Source organism: Chenopodium album, chromosome 8 (genome assembly GCF_948465745.1).
Source record: "Chenopodium album chromosome 8, dcCheAlbu1.1, whole genome shotgun sequence".
NCBI lineage: Eukaryota > Viridiplantae > Streptophyta > Magnoliopsida > Caryophyllales > Amaranthaceae > Chenopodium > Chenopodium album.
Window position 1 is genome coordinate 71,395,051 of NC_137841.1, and position 18,137 is coordinate 71,413,187.

General features: G+C 29.4%; 1 protein-coding gene and 1 non-coding gene across 2 annotated transcripts; one reads left to right on the plus strand and one right to left on the minus strand.

Annotated features, from left to right (window-relative positions):
• Positions 1–487: 487 nt before the first annotated feature.
• LOC145555465 (uncharacterized) lies at positions 488–971 on the minus strand. Its single transcript, XM_081617202.1, has 2 exons — positions 859–971; positions 488–719 (listed from the first exon to the last, which is right to left on the minus strand). The coding sequence occupies exons 1-2, from the start codon at positions 969–971 to the stop codon at positions 488–490; spliced, it is 345 nt and encodes a 114-aa protein (XP_081473328.1).
• A 140-nt stretch (positions 972–1,111) lies between these two features.
• TRNAI-AAU (transfer RNA isoleucine (anticodon AAU)) lies at positions 1,112–1,185 on the plus strand. The gene has a single exon. It is a non-coding gene; the product is annotated as a tRNA-Ile (tRNA).
• The last annotated feature ends 16,952 nt before the right edge of the window (positions 1,186–18,137 follow it).

The window sequence follows — 18,137 nt, forward strand, 5'->3', positions numbered from 1 at the left end:
CTAATACAAGTAGTAATGTTTTGTTTGTCGAAGAACTTAAGCCAAGTTATAAATTTGCGAAATTTGTCCTTCAAAATAGTTTGCAATTACTATACAAAATGTAGGATCTTAGTAATTTATCTAACTATTATGCTAAAACCTCAATAGCAATTGCAAATGATTTAGAATATGCTTAAAAGCTGAAATATCTAGTTGATTAAAATAAAAAATCTCAATTTTGTTTGATAAAAATTACATCAAAACATCTCATGTATAAATTTCCATGCTTTATGTAAAAAATACTTATTTGTTGGCACCAAAACATATATTAATCTCTTTTATTGGATTAACCATTAATCAAAAAAATCTTACACATAGAAATAAACCAACATACATAGTACATATATCATAGAAAATCTTCTAAGTTCTAATTCAAAACAAGGTACAAACTTTTGTATCATTATAAACTATCATACTCCATAATTTACATTAATATCAAATAATAATCTTATTGTGATTTAGTAGAAGCTTGGTAACATTGAGGGCAATGAAAATGACCCTTAGCTCCACAATTAACACATGGTATTGAACTCTGATTGGATTCGAATCGACCCGAAACTAAATCACCCATTGGATTACTCAGTCCAAATAATCCACCCGGTTTAACTAATCCGGACCCTTTACATTTTTTGCAAGGTATCAGCTTTACATCCCCACATCTCTTGCACATCTTCAATGAACTGCAAATAAAAAAAAAAAAGAACAATATAAACGACCCGTGAAGTCAAGTTTAAATTACACTATCAGCGCGACTATTAATTCTAGACGGAACAGGAAAAAAATACACATATCGTATAGTAAATTATTTAGAAAGTGTACCTTCTTTGGGAAGAGGAGATGAAGGCATCAACTTTAGGGGCAGCAATAGTGGCACAAAGGAGGAAAGCACCAACCCCTAAACCTGCAATTTCACTTGCTGTGATATTTTCCATTTTTTTTTTCTCTCTCTCTCTTCAATGGCTAATATGATAGCAGATTTTATTTTGGTTGTTCATTATCCAACTTTATCTTCATTTTAGTACAGAATGATACTTTGTATGATTATTTAATAAATGCGCATATTATCAACAGCGGCCCATTAGCTCAGTTGGTTAGAGCGTGGTGCTAATAACGCCAAGGTCGCAGGTTCGACCCCTGCATGGGCCATTTTTTGTGTATATTGAGAGTCTTTAAGGTTTAGATTCGATTAGGTTCTGAATAAATCATGTCATCTCGATATGATTTAACTTAACTTATATATTTCAAAAAAATTTAAGCTAATTTGAATATGTACTCTCGTAAATTTGAGCTAATTTGTGTACTTTATACTCTCATATATAAAATTTCAGCTAAGATATACACTCATAAAATTTGAACTAAGATATAATCTTGATATATAATTAAGATTAGCTAATTTTATATTTTTCATATTACGATTCAATCTAAATCAAAGTTGAGATATTTATATTATTGGTCAACTATAACATGATGAGTTTTACTTAATAAATCTTTCCTAACCCTAGCTATAGAAGGGAAGAAAATAGCTAGCTAGGTCCTAATTAATGATTCGACTAACATACACTTTCGGTTTTAGGGTAAAACATTTTTTTTTTTTTGGGTGAGAAAAACTGAAAAACTCACATAAAATAAAGAGGTCATCTGAACCTTTTTCAAGGTAAAACTAAAAACAGTATATGACCTTTCAAAAAAGCAATCTAATTAGCACTAATTAATTCTAATAATAGCAATTTCCACAAAAAGCAAGAATTACAAAGACTATTAACATCTGTACATTGGTCCCCTTCATTGCCATACCTCTTTGGTTGATTAATTCTTACTTAATTAATTAGCTTTAAGTATAGTTCCATAATCTATTGGCATTTATTCAAAAAAAATAAAAAAATAAAATCTATTGGCATTCTAATCTACGCATATTGTCAACTTTATATTAAGATGATGCACTCTTCCATTCATTTTGTTCTTGAAGTTTCATCGCATGCAAAATTCTCATCCATATATTCAATGGCGTCACAATTATAATGTGCTTTCCTATTATGCACTTTCGATCGGGAACTTTACAACCTTTTTTTCATGGCTACCTATATGTATTAAGAATGAATTAAAGCTATGAAACTAATTATGATCGACTTGCATACGTGTTATCGATAAGTTATCATTAATTATATATCTGGAATAGAATGAAATCTCTTTATGACATTGATGTAATGTTAGTTTTGTGTTCTAAATATATATGGAGATAAACAAGTACTCCTTTTCGTCCCTAAAAAAGACTGTCTTATGACATTTTTTTATTCAAACTTTAAAACTCAAACTATATATGGAGATAAACAATTTGATTGATAAACCTGTCAATGTTCAAGTTTTATTATATTGTAAATATATGCAATTACGTTTTAGTAAAATGATAAATTTGTATTCTAAAAATCTACCCAATATTAAGATTAATTCAAGAATATATTACACATTAACACTTAAATTTTTGTATACAAGTAAGAAAATATGTTAAAACTCATATGAATATGATCACTTGAAACCGGGAAGGGGGCTCTAATCACTTGAGTTATCATTCACTCAATCACTCTCATTATAAATAAGTTATTGATAACACTCTTTTTTATGGTATACATGTAAAACAAAGTACAACCTATCTCAATTCATTACTTATATCTTCATACAAGTGTATATATTTTATATAAATTTCCATACGTAGATGAAGTGTAACTATTCTCTTACTTTATGTATGTTTAAAACGGATCCTATGACAATTAGTCTTAAAATAGATTCTAGCTTTTTTATTATATTCCATAGAGCGCACTAATATGTTCACTTCTTCCAATTAGTGTTCATTTACAACTTTAATTAGCAGCACTAATGTGTTTACTTCTTAAGTTGATGCAATGTTCTTCGTCCAATAAGTATAATTGTTGCTCATCACTTTTATCTCTGAGCGAGATAGGGGTTCGATTCTTCATTCCACACTTGGAGGGATACCCTATTCCTTACTCCGATCCATCCCCCATTAGGGTTAATTGGACACTTGTAGGGTTCAATCTCAAGTACAAGCATATAATTTGCTTGCTTTATCGAATATTTGATTTCATTGTCTTTATTTATAAGAAATTTGGAAAGATTATGGAATATTTGATGATTTCATGATTTTTAAAATTTTGTGTTCTTACTTGAGCCCTAGGATCGGAAGTGTTATAACACATACTTTTCATATATTCAGTAAGGTTAGAAGATCTAGTACGTTACATAAATATAGTCACACCTCTTTTTATTGAAATATTTATAAAATATCCTAACAACACTTAAGTGTATGCATGTAACATATATAATTATAACACTGAAGATTAAATAATCAAGACCATGCAAATTAAGATCGAATAGCTGGCTAATAAATAAGAAATTAAAATGAATAATAATACAATTAAGATCTGATTGAAGAATTAAGAAGTATATTACAAACAACATACGAACAATTTAAAAATTGCATGCTCTACAGCAGCAGTCGTACAAAGTCAAAAGTGAAGCCTGAATAACTTGCATTATACAGCGCAGACCTTTCTCTTTTGCTTTATTATCAAACGTTAACCAATGATCATCATATACGTGCATTACAACCAAATTTAAACTAAAAAAAAAAAAACTAATAATAATGTACGATTACACATCATTAGCTGGCCTAATAATAATAATAAGTATTATCTTACAAGAACACCAATAATAATGTTTAAGATGAAGAAATTAAACTATATGATTAATATTATTATCATGATTATGCTCTCTAAAAAATGTAACCTCCATTGTAAATATTGTTTAAATCCCCTTCCCAAGAGAATCCATTATTATTATTATTAGTGTTAATAATAATATTATTAGTTGTACTACTATTAGTACTAGCTTGGTTTTGTAGTGATAGTGCCATCTTACTACAGTATTGAGAAGTATCAGCTTGTTGCATTTGTTCACCAAAGTTCCATAGACTCCCCCACCACGAACCGTCTTGATCGTTACACGTGGTGTCCATCCAAGAAGACGCCGCAATCATCATCAAGTTTGGCTCCTCTATGGTGGTGTTGTTTGGGTTGTTCATCATGAACATAACCTCTTGCTTATTATTATTGTTATTTGGACTATTTTCTTGAGATGGAGGAACTTGTTGGTTCATTGGTTCATTTTTGGTTCCTTGTTGGACTTGTGGTTGGGGTTGTGGCCGTAGTAGTGGCTTAGGTTTTAGGTTTTGGCCGGATTTTCGTCTTTCAGAGGCTTTTCGAGATCTTTCCTTCTTCTTGAAATGAGTTCGCCAATAATTCTTGATTTCATTGTCCGTTCTTCCTGGTAAATATCTTGCAATCGTCGACCATCTATACAAATAATAATAAAAATCGATAATGAGTACATGTTTTTCTTCTTCTTGTGATAATCCTTTTATAACTAAACGTGTTAGAATCATTTTTATTATCTTGGAAAATTAGTTGTTACGTATTATATATAGAAAGTAAAATTAATTTAAAGTATCTTACTTGTTACCCCAAATAGAATGTAACTCAATAATGATGCCTTCTTCTTGAGGGGTAATTTGACCTCTCTTTAGTCCTGGCCTTAGGTAGTTCACCCACCTTAGCCTGCAACTCTTCCCACTCCTATTCAATCCTGTACAAGCCCCAAATTTCACTAAAATCAATAATCAAACATGAGAAAATCTCAATACATGGATTTATTAACGTGTTTAAAATAAGTCACAAACTCTTTCAGTCAACTGTTGGTTCGTGGTGGTTAGAGGTAAAGGTTCGTTTTTGCAGACATCTGAACCTATAAGGTTATACTAAGCGGAGACTCGTGTTTTGCTACGTGCACAATGGAGAATGTGCACTAGATAAAATTATTACCTGCACAACGGGCGACGGAGCTCCATCTACCTTCACCATGCAAATTGACATATTCAATGAGAAGCTTATCTTCTTCAGGAGTCCAAGGTCCCTTCCTCCAACCTTGTTGTTGTTGTTGAACAGGCCAAGCTGCCATCAAACTGCCTACCATTTTTAGAACTTTGACTATATTTTTTTCTGCTGCCAAACTTTGAGACATGCACTCACACACACACTCTTTAAGGCTTCTAAACTACAACATATATATAGTTGTATAACATACACACTTTGCTAGTCATATCAACCCTTGAAAAGAAATAAAAATCTTGTATGGCACTCAATATATGGTGACCTCATCGACCACTTAGCCTTACACTATTATATTAAATTATACTTGTTATGTTGTACTCACTTCATCCATTGCTGTTATTATATGTTAATTTTTTATTCGACTGTGATTTTAGACAATGATTTTGAATTCTTATGCCACTTGTGGTATTATATATGTTTGTCGGATCATTAATTAGTTAAATCATAATAATAAAAATAATTAAAGATGAGTGATCGAAAAAATGTATGTTTCTAATGTTACATTAAAAGTTAACAATATTTTTTTTAATCAAAAGTTATGCTAGATATATAAAATTAAAAATTAAAAAAAAAAAAAAAAAAAAAAAAAACTCAATTGATATGACCAAAAAAAAAAGAGGTTTAATGATATGATAATATTTGTATGATGATTACAAGCTTTAAAAAAGGTGAGATGCGTTGGTAGTACAATATTGTTGCTTATATCTTACTTTGTCTGAGCATAAGAAAAGAAACTCACAAATATAGAATCAAACCAATGTAAAATTTAATGAAATAATATACAAATTACTCATAAAAATATGCAATAAAAGCTTATACAAAGAGGGAAAAAAAAAACTTGTTTGCTTGTTATTATTTGAAGTTTACATAGGTCATTAGGTTGCAGTTGTTTGATATATTGCTAATTTGTTATGGGGTATGTATCATGTATCTTATCCATAATGAGATGAGACTGATTTGAAGATTATATGCTCATATATTTTGTTAGAATATGCCTTTGAATTGTAATTTTGGGCTATAATATTTTATTAGGCCTATTGTTTTTTTATTTTGTTCGTTTTGGAGATAATATACATACAAACTCCTTAAGTAATTAATTTAATCTATGTTATATCTATCTATTCAATTCTATTTTATATCAAGTAAGCTTCATCGTGATCTACTGCTTGAGGACGTAGCTCACAGATGATTAATTAGTGAATCGCACGCATAAATCTATGTGTTAGTAATTGTTATTCATCATCATTAATTTCTCTTGTCTATGTTACGGAGTACAACATACGGAGTATATATATGGAGTATATCATATTGAATTGACTTTTATCTCACGGCTCGCCAAAGGAGAATGACTCATCATCAACTTAATTACTTAATTGGCAATCCTCATGAGAGATAGACTTAAAGAAAATTTTCATATATAGTACACAAATCACAATCTTGAGAAACTAAAACTACCTTAACAAATAAGAGGAAGTACCAATAATTACCGTCAGAAATTAAGGTTCTATCACCTTTTTTGTCTTAAACTTTTAGAACGTTAGTAAATTACATTGATTGATAAAATCAAAGTTTGACCTATAAACATTTGCCAAATGGGGGTACTAATTGTATGCTACCGTACCGCACTTGATATCGAATATTATGACATATAATTAAAAATTAAAAAATAGATTGGGTGATAATCCTTATAATTTCATTGATTGCGTGTGTGATGAATCATTATTTGTAATACAAATTAATCTTTATAATTATATTATGTGGGAGATTATTAAAGCATGGGGACATGTGCTTTACCATAATTAATGAACCATTAAAAGTAATTAACTTAGTTGAGTTATACTTTGTTTCCACATTCTCTAAGTATAACCTGAACCAACAGAACTAGAGCCACCAAAATCCAAAAGATGGGACAAATGTACGAAAACTGGACCAATCTTATTGATTAATATTGGACAAAATCAATTTTTTGATTATTTGAGTAAAATACTAAGAAACTTCATCATTATTTTATTATTATAAAACATGTAGGACATATGACTCATTTTCTCTATATTATTGATGATACAAAGCTATTACTTTCTAGAAAGGGAAGCCTTTATATATTTTAAGTATGGAAACCCTTTGCCCTTACCATAAGAGGTTTGAAACAAAAATGATGAGGTTGTTTATAAAACTTAGCTTCTACCTACTCAACATATAGATTCACATAGTATAACTTAAAATATAATTCTCCATCCAAAATTATTTAATAGTTGTGTTATGTTGTTTCAACATCTCGTGATGATCAAAAGTTGCATTTTTACAAATATAGTGTACTTGTAACATTAATCAGAGTTTTGTCATTTTCATTCTTTTATATAAAAACGGGTAATGAAAATCGAGTCCAAAATTCTCTAGAATCAAGAAAGAAGCCTAACCATCTGATATGTCCTTCACTCTCATAATCATCTTATTTCAAGAAAGGGTATATGAGAAATTTCTAATGATGTCAAATTTAGGATAGAATTTATGCTCACTTATATATTATGGCTTTGCAATGGATGTGGTATTGAAACTTCAATTACTTTATACCAAATTATATTCAAGAATAAGGGTGTATTCTATTTGTCTGATTCCTATCTACTTAATTATATGGATCAAACTAAACTTGCTATAAATTAAACTTGAATAGCTCATGTAACTTTATCTAATTTTTTTTTCCTTATAAAATTGGGGAAAAAATTGTGATAGAACCGGGCTAATCTACGACTATGTGAAGTATACTCCTATCATTAGGGTTGTATGTAGAAACAACCATTTTATTTTTTGAAATTTGTAATTTTGAAACAAAAGATTTTATTTTGTTTGTCTAGATATATTTTGTTTGAAAATGACTTTATTATAGATGAAGTAAAACTATAAAATAAAGAATTTATGTAAGGATTTCATCAATAATTACAACAAGAAATATCATCCTATGAAATTAGATTATATAAGATCATAAAATTTCATTTCATATGGGGCCTAAAGTGTTTAGAGATCAAATTAATGCCGTACTAAATAAGTGCAATTATGCAACCATAATCTCTAGATTAACATGTCTAATATTCTTATTCATCCTAAGCTAGGGCCAGCTAACTCAACAGTAAAACATAATTTTGATTCACCCGGGGGCAAAAGATAAGTGGGTTGTTGGTGTTTCCTTCGAAAGCGGCTTCTTATCCAATGGTTTCCTCACATTTGTTAATCTCATTAACCTAAATTATATGCTTTGTAATTAAAATATAATAATCCCCCAATAATATTTGTTATATATGGCATAAAGAAGTTTCTAGGATACCTTATATGGTAATGGGGCTTCCTTTATTGATATAAAAGGGAAGATGTCTATGACTCATCATTTGGACACGTGGTCGACGATATGAGTCATCGGATCGACACATGGCACTCGAATATTTGTAATTTGGGAAAGTAGTGCATTGTTTAATTGGGTTAAGGTGATTTAATTAAGGACATAATAATGCCATAAATAGGTAATGACATTGAAGTTTATAGGATTATAATATAATGAAAGATTCTAAAAGACAAAATCTAGTATAAAGTTAGAAAGATTATATCATGTATAGTACAAGAAATGAGAAAATGCTTTGAATTGATAGTCTATGACAGAAGTGAATCACTTTTTGGTTTCTTGGGACCAATTTTTTAATTTCCCTTAAAAAATTAATTAACCCAAGTACATACTAAACAACAAAATCGAAGAGCCTAGCCTTAGAAATGTAAATGATATGTTGTTAAGCACCCATTCTTCCTCCAATCCTTTTGAATTATAAGAAACAAAAAAAAGGCAAAATCTATGGTAGATCTAGAGCCAACCAAGTGTACATTAAGATTCATAGTGACTTACTATTATTAGTGATAATAATAGATTAGGCCCTACTCTTTGTGCCTTATTATTACCTATTGCAACTTAATAAGCCAATATGGATAGATAAATAGATAAACCACAATTGATTATTTAACCCTTAAGTAAGTGCGATATCGTAAATTTTTAAGTAGCAGTTTTATTTAACCTGGTCCAAATTCTGATAAATATAATTATAAATTATTTCAATAAGGCAACAACTTAAAAGCATCATTTCGTTATCTAATCTTTTTATGAAAATATAAGGCCGGCTATAACGTTTTGTTTGTAACTCAAAAGCTAGCTAGTTGTACAATTTAGGATCATGTTATATGCAGCTAATTTTTACTTGAATTTTGTTCTTAAAGTCGATTTTTATTGAACATATATGTTATTTACTCCAATTCTTGTTTTACTAATTTATGTTAGTCAAACTAATCATATTCATTATGGAGTATTCATTAAAATTACTCGTAATATTTACCAATAGAAGCTTTATACTTTAAATTTAATCTAAAAATTTACTCCATTTTTGTAGGGGAAGAGAACTAGGCCTAATTGCTTACAGTTAGCAATAAAAAGCAACACAATTATTACAATCATTGATTTTGCAAAGTAATGACGTGAGTCCATATTGACCTTATTAGTCATTGACATGAGGTTAGGTAATTTCACTACCTAGTAGCTAGAATTTTACTAAGATAAATTTGGCGTAGTTAATTGCTCAACTACTGCTCATATGCTCAAAGATTATTGACATAAATTAAGAATAAACCATATGTTATTTTATGCATTAGTAATAGCAATAGGTGCACATTATTATTACTCATAATAATGCTTTAAACTTTGAAGTAGGAGTAACAAATTATCATGAAACTCCATCCCCCTCTAGTAAACTCTTTTGAGTTTTGGTGCTACAACATGATAACATATTTGTTATCATTTTATGTGGTCATTCTATTCTGAAGTACGTTAATTAAGTATATATAAAGTCGGTTGTCTTATATATGTAAATTAAATAAATAATTAGTTTACAAATAAGATAGAAATTTGTTAAATTAATTTTCAATACGCTAATTTAACATACATAAAACCGATCTGATGCGCAAATTAGATAAACAATTAGGCTATGAATAATCTATATAACATAGAAGATCACTTGAGATGGATCATAACCAAGAAGCAAAAGGCTTAGCTTCTAGATGGAATTAGTTAAAATCCAAGGGAAGATTCCTCGTAGACCTTTAGAAGACTAAAACGATAGGTATCATGACATTTGTGGCCCTCTATTACGTCTCTAATCCAACAGAAATTAAAAAAACACCACCATAATATTTGTATTTATTAGGATTATTATTTTCATGTCTCTTCATTATTTCTTATTTCTATTCTAATTTTACATCATTGGCCCACGTTTTATAATCTACATTCTACACTAACTCCACATTGCAAGCATTTCTACTGTACCTTAAATTTAAGGACGCAAGCATTAGATTTGGGATCATAGGGCAACTAGCTTAGAGTTTCCCTTTTGTCTTTCTCTTCACTCTTCTTGTGAAGGGTGTATGGATTGGACATTTGTAAAGTTAGATGATCTAGATTACATTTTTGATTCACATCTTGGACATCATTATTCAAATTAATGTTGCACTACAAGTTATCAGATCAGATAGCGCATGTATACGTACAGATTTGTCTATTCTGTGTAATCATACAGAATTAATTATCATATTAGGGTATTACGTATGTTTGTACATACACCTCTTATAGTTCTTTTTACATTATATTGATAATTGATTGATGAATAGTATATATCTTAAACTAATAAGAGTGAACTATACATTAATCAATTACATTAATTGACATTTGTAATAACATTATTTTGATTTCAAATTATATAATAAGCAATATTTTTGCATTGTAATGGAATGCACATTCATTGAAAATCAAAGATTCATTCAAAGCACATGTGTGCATAGGAGATGAATTTTATATGATATCTACACAATAAAGGAGAAGAAAATTATAAAAAGATATTTACACAACAAAGGATGACCTTGTTATGAAATTGGGGATAATGTCTGTTTAATTTGTATACATTCATCTTATTAAAATGTATGATATTTTTTGTTTGGATAGTGACTAGTGAACGTGTTTGAGTTGTATGACCCTATTTCTTCCATTATATTGTACATTGCCACATAGTTGTATGCTTCCATCATCTAGCATACTTCTTGATTGACAATCATTAGATTCATCAACAACTAACTAACAAGTACTTGTAATAATGTATTTGGTAGGCGTTTCACCTTATGAATTTGATCTGTTGCAATATTTCCTAGGAGTTAAATTCTCTTACTACCCTTCCTTCATTATTCCTAGAACCTAATTTGTGTAGTTAGACTGACTTGTTAGTGTAAGATGTATACGATCTATTCGATCTTCTTACAAAAAAAAAAAAAAAAAAAAAAAAAAAAAAAAAAAAATAATAATAATAATAATAATAATAATAGTAATAGTAATAATTGAAATTTCTTAAATTTCTTTGCAGAAAATGAACCCTTTTGTGCACCAAAATTCAAACGAAGGTTGGAATTTAGATAGTACTTCGTATTATATACATGTGATACACTCCCCCATACACCATATGTTGAATAATTACATGGAATAAATTATTTATTCTTCATGATGTTTTAGCATTTTTTAAGGAATTAGAGATAGATTAACATCGTCACATTAGTACTTTTATTAAGTGACAAATAATTTAGTACAAAGGGAGTGCTATTCTACTATACATGAACATGGCATAAGCAACTATTATGAATAATCTTTAATTATTTATTTATTTAAGTTATTTTTATTTGGGAGTGGTTCATATTGTCCCGTACTACTTTGATTAAATTTAACAAAAGTTCCTCTTGGAGAATGCAAGCTTCTATCGTTTTTAATTTATTTTATTTATTCTTTAATGATGAATTTTACCAATTATTTCGATGGGAAATAGTGTTACGTAAGTTCATGTTTTAAGCAATTTACTCTTTTGTATTGCCTAGGGTTTGAATCCTCATGTCAGCAACGTAGTACTAACCAAATATATAATACACTTTACATCTATTTACAATGAGGCAAGCCCAGTCAATTTCCCAAATTAACAAATTATCTGGGGGTATAATTGTCTTTTCAAGTATCAGTAGAGGGGTATATGTGTCTTTTCATGTACTAGTTGAGGGGTACATGTGTAATTTCCTCATCAAACAGTAAAGCAAGTTGTAAGCAGTAATTGGACAACTCACCAAAAATACTGAATAAATTACCCTGGTTTTTCAATATATTTACAAAAATGCCATCAGAATAACAAAAATTCGTTTATCTGGCAGATTAACTTGTATTTTCCCATTTACAATTATACTTCATTTGTTTCTTAGTTTGAGTTTTACACGTCCTAGCACGTAATCATAATATTTTTCCTTTTGCAATAATGTAAATAGGTAATGGAGTAAGTTTAGTATAACTATGTTTTTCCTTTTGCAATAATCATACTCCGTAATATTTATTTGAACCACAAGTTCATTTTGTGTAAATAAAGTTAAAAAAAAAAAAAAAAATCTCAATTATTAAGATGAATAGGAAACAAATGAAGTATATGTCCTATATGATGTACTTGTTCGTTGACATAATAGTAGGGAAAGTAGTGGTACTCTTTTGTCTTGCTCTTTAAATAGTGAAAGTTAGTGTTATTTTTTGCAAAAAAATTTGTGTACCTTGTATATTTACCATAATACTAGTATTAATGTAAATTGAGCAGTTTAGGGTAACTTTTAGTCAGTTGGAGATAAATTTTAATCTTTTTAGGTAACTTTAAAACTGATGTGATCTAATGTAAATAGGCTATGGAGTAAGCTTAGTATGGTTACTTTCATTGATTTTTACTTATTAAGATAGTGTAACTTGATCAAAAAAGCGTCTACTAATTATTTATATTTGGGTGAATTTTATTTATATAGAGGTAACTTTCATTCATTTAAAGATAACTTTCGACCATTTTAGAACAGTTTTATAACGGATTTACAATATTTATTGTACATCGAATTTATTAAAAAGTTTGTGTGTTTTTTTTTATTGGTGAAGTAAAAGGAGAATCAAAATTCAGAATTTCTTTGTCAAAAAAAAAAAAAAAAAATCAGAATTTCAGACCACATGATCTGAATAATACAGTCTCTTTAAAATATTGGGCTGCTCCTTTTGCTGATCTTGACAGGGTACAAGCTTATGGCCCATAAACCCAGCTAAGATCATGTTTGAAATAACTACAGTTCATTTGGGCTTTGGTTGCCACCATGTTGATCCAATTTGTAGCTTAACCTCAAATTTGAAAAGAGGTTAAGTACTTAAATATCAAATTATCAACCAAATTAAGGTCTTATGGATGTTATATATAAATTGAACCAATATATAATACGAGTATTAATATGCAGTAACCTATCGTTTTTAAAAATAATAAGAACGCTTTATAATAGATCTGTAAAGATTTATGTCACTGGAGTATGTCACATTTTTTATGATTTTCTTGTCGTTTTTAGCAAAAACAAATAAAGGGTTTAGTGATGTAAAAGGAGTGAAGTACAACCAAGAACTCAAGAGGAGCCTCAAATGTCTTTTTCCCTACTAAATTTATGTCAATATTATTCCATTGTAACCAAAGTTATGTTTATCCACAAAAGGCAAACTAATAAGTGAGTCAATAATACTTTCTACCCAACAAATTCCAACTCTTAAATGTAACATTATTGATGAGGGTCAAGCATATAGAATAATAGCACTATTATTCTCACTGTTTCAAGACTAAAGAGTACCACTTTTGATTTTAACATGGAATAATGAATAATTTGGTGGGTAAAATGTGATTATTACACTTCATTGTTTACTATATATTCTTGCAAGGTAGTTTTGAATATTTTTGTATTGCCTTTTCACCCAAAGTATCATTATATTGGCAATCGTCAATTATCACATCACCTCAATTTCCCATAATAACTTTTACCACATATAAGAAAAAAAACTTTTATTTTCATCCAATAAATTGGTCTTCGTCCTAATCAATCAACAACTAATAGCTGAATAAAATTAAGTTACGTTTCACTTAAAATGGTAGAGTATATAACCAATATTAAGGCAAACCCCCTATGAAATTTATAAAAATATACCAAATACGACGTATAAAGAAAGGTAAAATAGGGCATATCTACTTAAATTAACATCTTGCTTTTCATTTTTTGCAACATAAAGAAAGCCATCACACCATAAGTACAAGATATAAACAAACCTCGAATCTAAATCTCCAACATAACCTTTTTAAAAGCTTACCAAAAACTAGGAGACATTCACTTAATATACTCATACTGATCATACTAATTAAACTTGTGGATTACAGCTAATGCTGCATCATCAACATAATCAAGAGCAATTTGACAACGATTAATTGTTTGATTACATTTGCTAATTTTGTATTAAAATAAAACTTGTGGGCTACGTTCACAAAGTGATATGCTAATCATAGGTTATTTGTCTTTAATTTGACAAAAATTAAGCTAAATCATAGGTTATATATATAAAATGTAATTAGTCTTTGATAGATTAGCCTTTTAACCATCATTTTCTAGTCCTTTTACCCTTGGCAATAAGATGTGCGTGTGTGGTAGGTCTAGTCAATTGTTGATTTTAAAGCATATACTTAGAATCCTTAGCAAAAATGTGTTAGGTATGATTGTTCATAGATTTCTTCGAAAGGGATTTCTCTAATACCGACATAATAAACTATGATTATAGATTTAAACTCTTAACTTCGAAAGCTATGTCACTGATTTTATTTACTATGCATGATTTTAATTAATTTAATCACGTAAATTAATTGCCTATGAGATGTTTGTTTAAAAGAGAATGTTATTGCTTGCATGATATTGAGTTCCATTATTAGGTCAATACCTAGGGTGTGACCATGTTAGGTTCCAACTTACAAGCTATTCCAATCGTTAAGGGTTTTGTTTCCACAAGGACACGATAATATGGTGTAGAAAATTACTAATGCGGTTTGCATTAATAAAGGTATTGTTTACTAACTTATAATCAAATCTAATATGGAGAGTGAGGGATTTCTATTTTAAGAGATCATGGGATTGATTCTCATCCCCGCCCTTGTGGCCCTTTAAATAAAAACCAAAAATAAAATAAAATAAAATAAATCTAATCTAATATAGTAATAATAACCCACCTTTTCTTCTTTCACTTCATTGTTTAAGTTATGTCTTATCTTAACTGATTTAAGTAGTTCATTTCTATTCTCACTTCTCATGTAATTTAACCTAAAATTGAAACATTTACAATTGTTACTCAATATGTGATTGTGGGCAAGTTCTTTATAAATAATACAAATGAATAAGATGTAGGATGTTAATTAAATTTGTTATATACGGAGTACACGTACCTTTATTTCAAATTATAGTTGTCGCAATATAATTCTTTTTGAGATGTCCTAATTTAATTGCAATCACTAATCTGACTTTTTTTTTTTTTGTTTCTCCTTAAACTTAAGTTAGGAGCTCGACTTATTAAGTTTTAATAAAAAAATTGTTTTGAAAATAAGTATTATTTATGTATAACATTGACTTTTACAGTTTAACTAACACAACACAATTATAGATCTTTTGAACTTGAATTTTTCTTCTTGTAAAGTTTATCTGAGATATGATTTATTCAGATCATTTTCTTTCCAAAAAAAAAAAAATAATAAAAAATATCCGTTAATTTTAGTACAGTAACAGCCCTAAGTCCCCTAACTAAAAAAAAAAAAAGAAGTAACAGGCTAACAGCCAGTGCTTAACCCCTTCACTTGGGCATTTTGCCCTGATTTAGTGATTGTGAAAGAATGGAACCATGCAAAAAGGCAAATTATAAGATCCACCATGGTGCATATAGTTCTATGTGAACCACCAATTAAAATATTATCTTTATTCTCTTTCCTCCTCTACTTTTCCTAATTTCTGATTTTTCTCTCTTTTATTTTCTCTCTCCTCTATTTTTCTCTCTTTTTATTTTTCTTTCTATTGAATTCGTTCAGCATCCTTTTAATTGAATTCTTTCACATTATTAATCACCATAGAGTGAATTTCTTCATTACAATAGATTAAATTCAAAATTTGTTTTCTTCAACCTTCGATTTGAAGCTTTGTTAATGGAGTTTTACAATGAAGTGAAGCTAAAAATGGCGTCGTCGTCAAATAGAAGGTGGTTAAGACGATGGTGAGATTATTTTTCATGAGATTTCATTATCTAAATCACCATGGCTAGGTTTGAGTTTCGAAATATGTAGCTTTTATATTCTTTTGATTTTTTTTAGTGATAATTGTGCATTTTGTTATGAACAGTTCTGTATTTGATTATACTTAAGTATTTTGAACATTTTAAGTTAAAAATATGAACGTATGATACGTTTTCTGTAAACACATAACATGTATTTTTGGAATTTCGAACATCTTTATTATAATTTTGAACATACGATAAATTACTTATGAACTTATTTTTGTTTTAAATCTATGTATTTTTAATTTTATTAAAATATTTGGCATTCTCTACTTTATAATTTATAAATCTGAACATTTGGCATTTTCTGAGCAGTGTCTTCAAGTGTAGAAGTTTTTAAAGGGTGTTCAGTGGTTTGTGGTTGGGGTTCAGAAGTTTTTGTAGGGGGTTCAGAGGTTCATCTAGGGTGTTTAGTGGTTTGTGGTTGGGGTTCATAAGTTTAGGTTTTTGTAGGGTGTTCACTGGTTTATGATTGGAGTTCAAAGGTTTTTTTAAGGGTTCAGAAGTTTTTAAAGGGTGTTCAGTGGTTTGTGGTTGGTGTTTAGAAGTTTTTAGATATGACATTTTTTTTTGAACTTAAATAGATTTGACAGTTGGAGAGAGGAGGAACTATTATTAAAAAAAATAAATAAAATAAATAAAAAACACTTCGTGGGCTTCTTTCGTTTGGGCTTCTTGTGTTGGGTGTGGATTGGGCAAGGTGCACCTATTTCTAGGTGCAGGTGCACCATGATGCACATAATACTAATTGCATGCAAAAAGCCAAAAACGGCCCAAATAAGCAAATGGATTTTTAAATGTGGGCCTAATTGGATTATTCTTGAAATTAGATTGGCCCAATTTATAAGGTCCAAACAACTTGGCCCATCGGATTGGGCTATATGGAATAGTAATGTAGCGACCTCTTATCTGGAACACTTGCAAAAGTTAATTTGTTAGGATTGCTAACCTTGTTCTCTTCACTTTGTAAGAGCTTGTTTGATTTTAGAAGATAAGAAAAAAATTGTCAGAAATCATCATGATTATGACATATCTATGACATATATATTATATGATTTTGAAAAATAAAAAACCAAAAAATAAAAACCAAAGCGATACCAAACGTAGATATTTCCTGTTTTCTTCAAAAGAAAAAAAAAAATGACATATCTTCGCCGTTTGTTAAGTACTTGTAATACATAATTTTTTCACAATATTTTTGAAAAATGAGCCTCACATGATTTAACACACCTTAAATGGAGTCATTGTTAGAAGTAGTGCTGTCAAATTTCAAACCGAAACCGTTTAACTGCCCGAAACTGACCGACCCAAATGAGAACCGAACCGATTAAAAATCGATTTTGTAAAACAAAAAACCGACCCGAACCGTATTTAAGTAAACCCGAAACCAAACCGATCCGAATAATGTCAAACCGTATAAGAACCGAACCCGTCAACAAACCGAACTGAAATCAAACCGAACCGAAAAAGAACCGAACCGTTTCTAACCCGAAACTGTTTCCAACCCGAAACCGTTTGAACCGAGGTAAAAACCGTTTACACCGAACCGTTAACAAACTGCAACCCATTTGCACCGAACCGTTTATAAACCAAACCACTTACAAACCGAACCGCTTATAAATCAAACTGTAATTTCGACGTCACAATAACTCATCAAATCATGATTATGACACATCAATTAGTTGATTGAATAAGAAGCAGCTAATAATGTGATAGTAAAACAATAATAATTCATTAATACACTAAACTTTTATAATCTACGTTACTTCGTAATAAACTAGTAAGATCAGTATGACTAAACTTGAAATAACATGATATGTATTTTTGAAATCGATGAGAATTTGTATATAATATAATGCCTAATGCCTAAATATGAAGTGATGAAGTCTCGGCTTGAT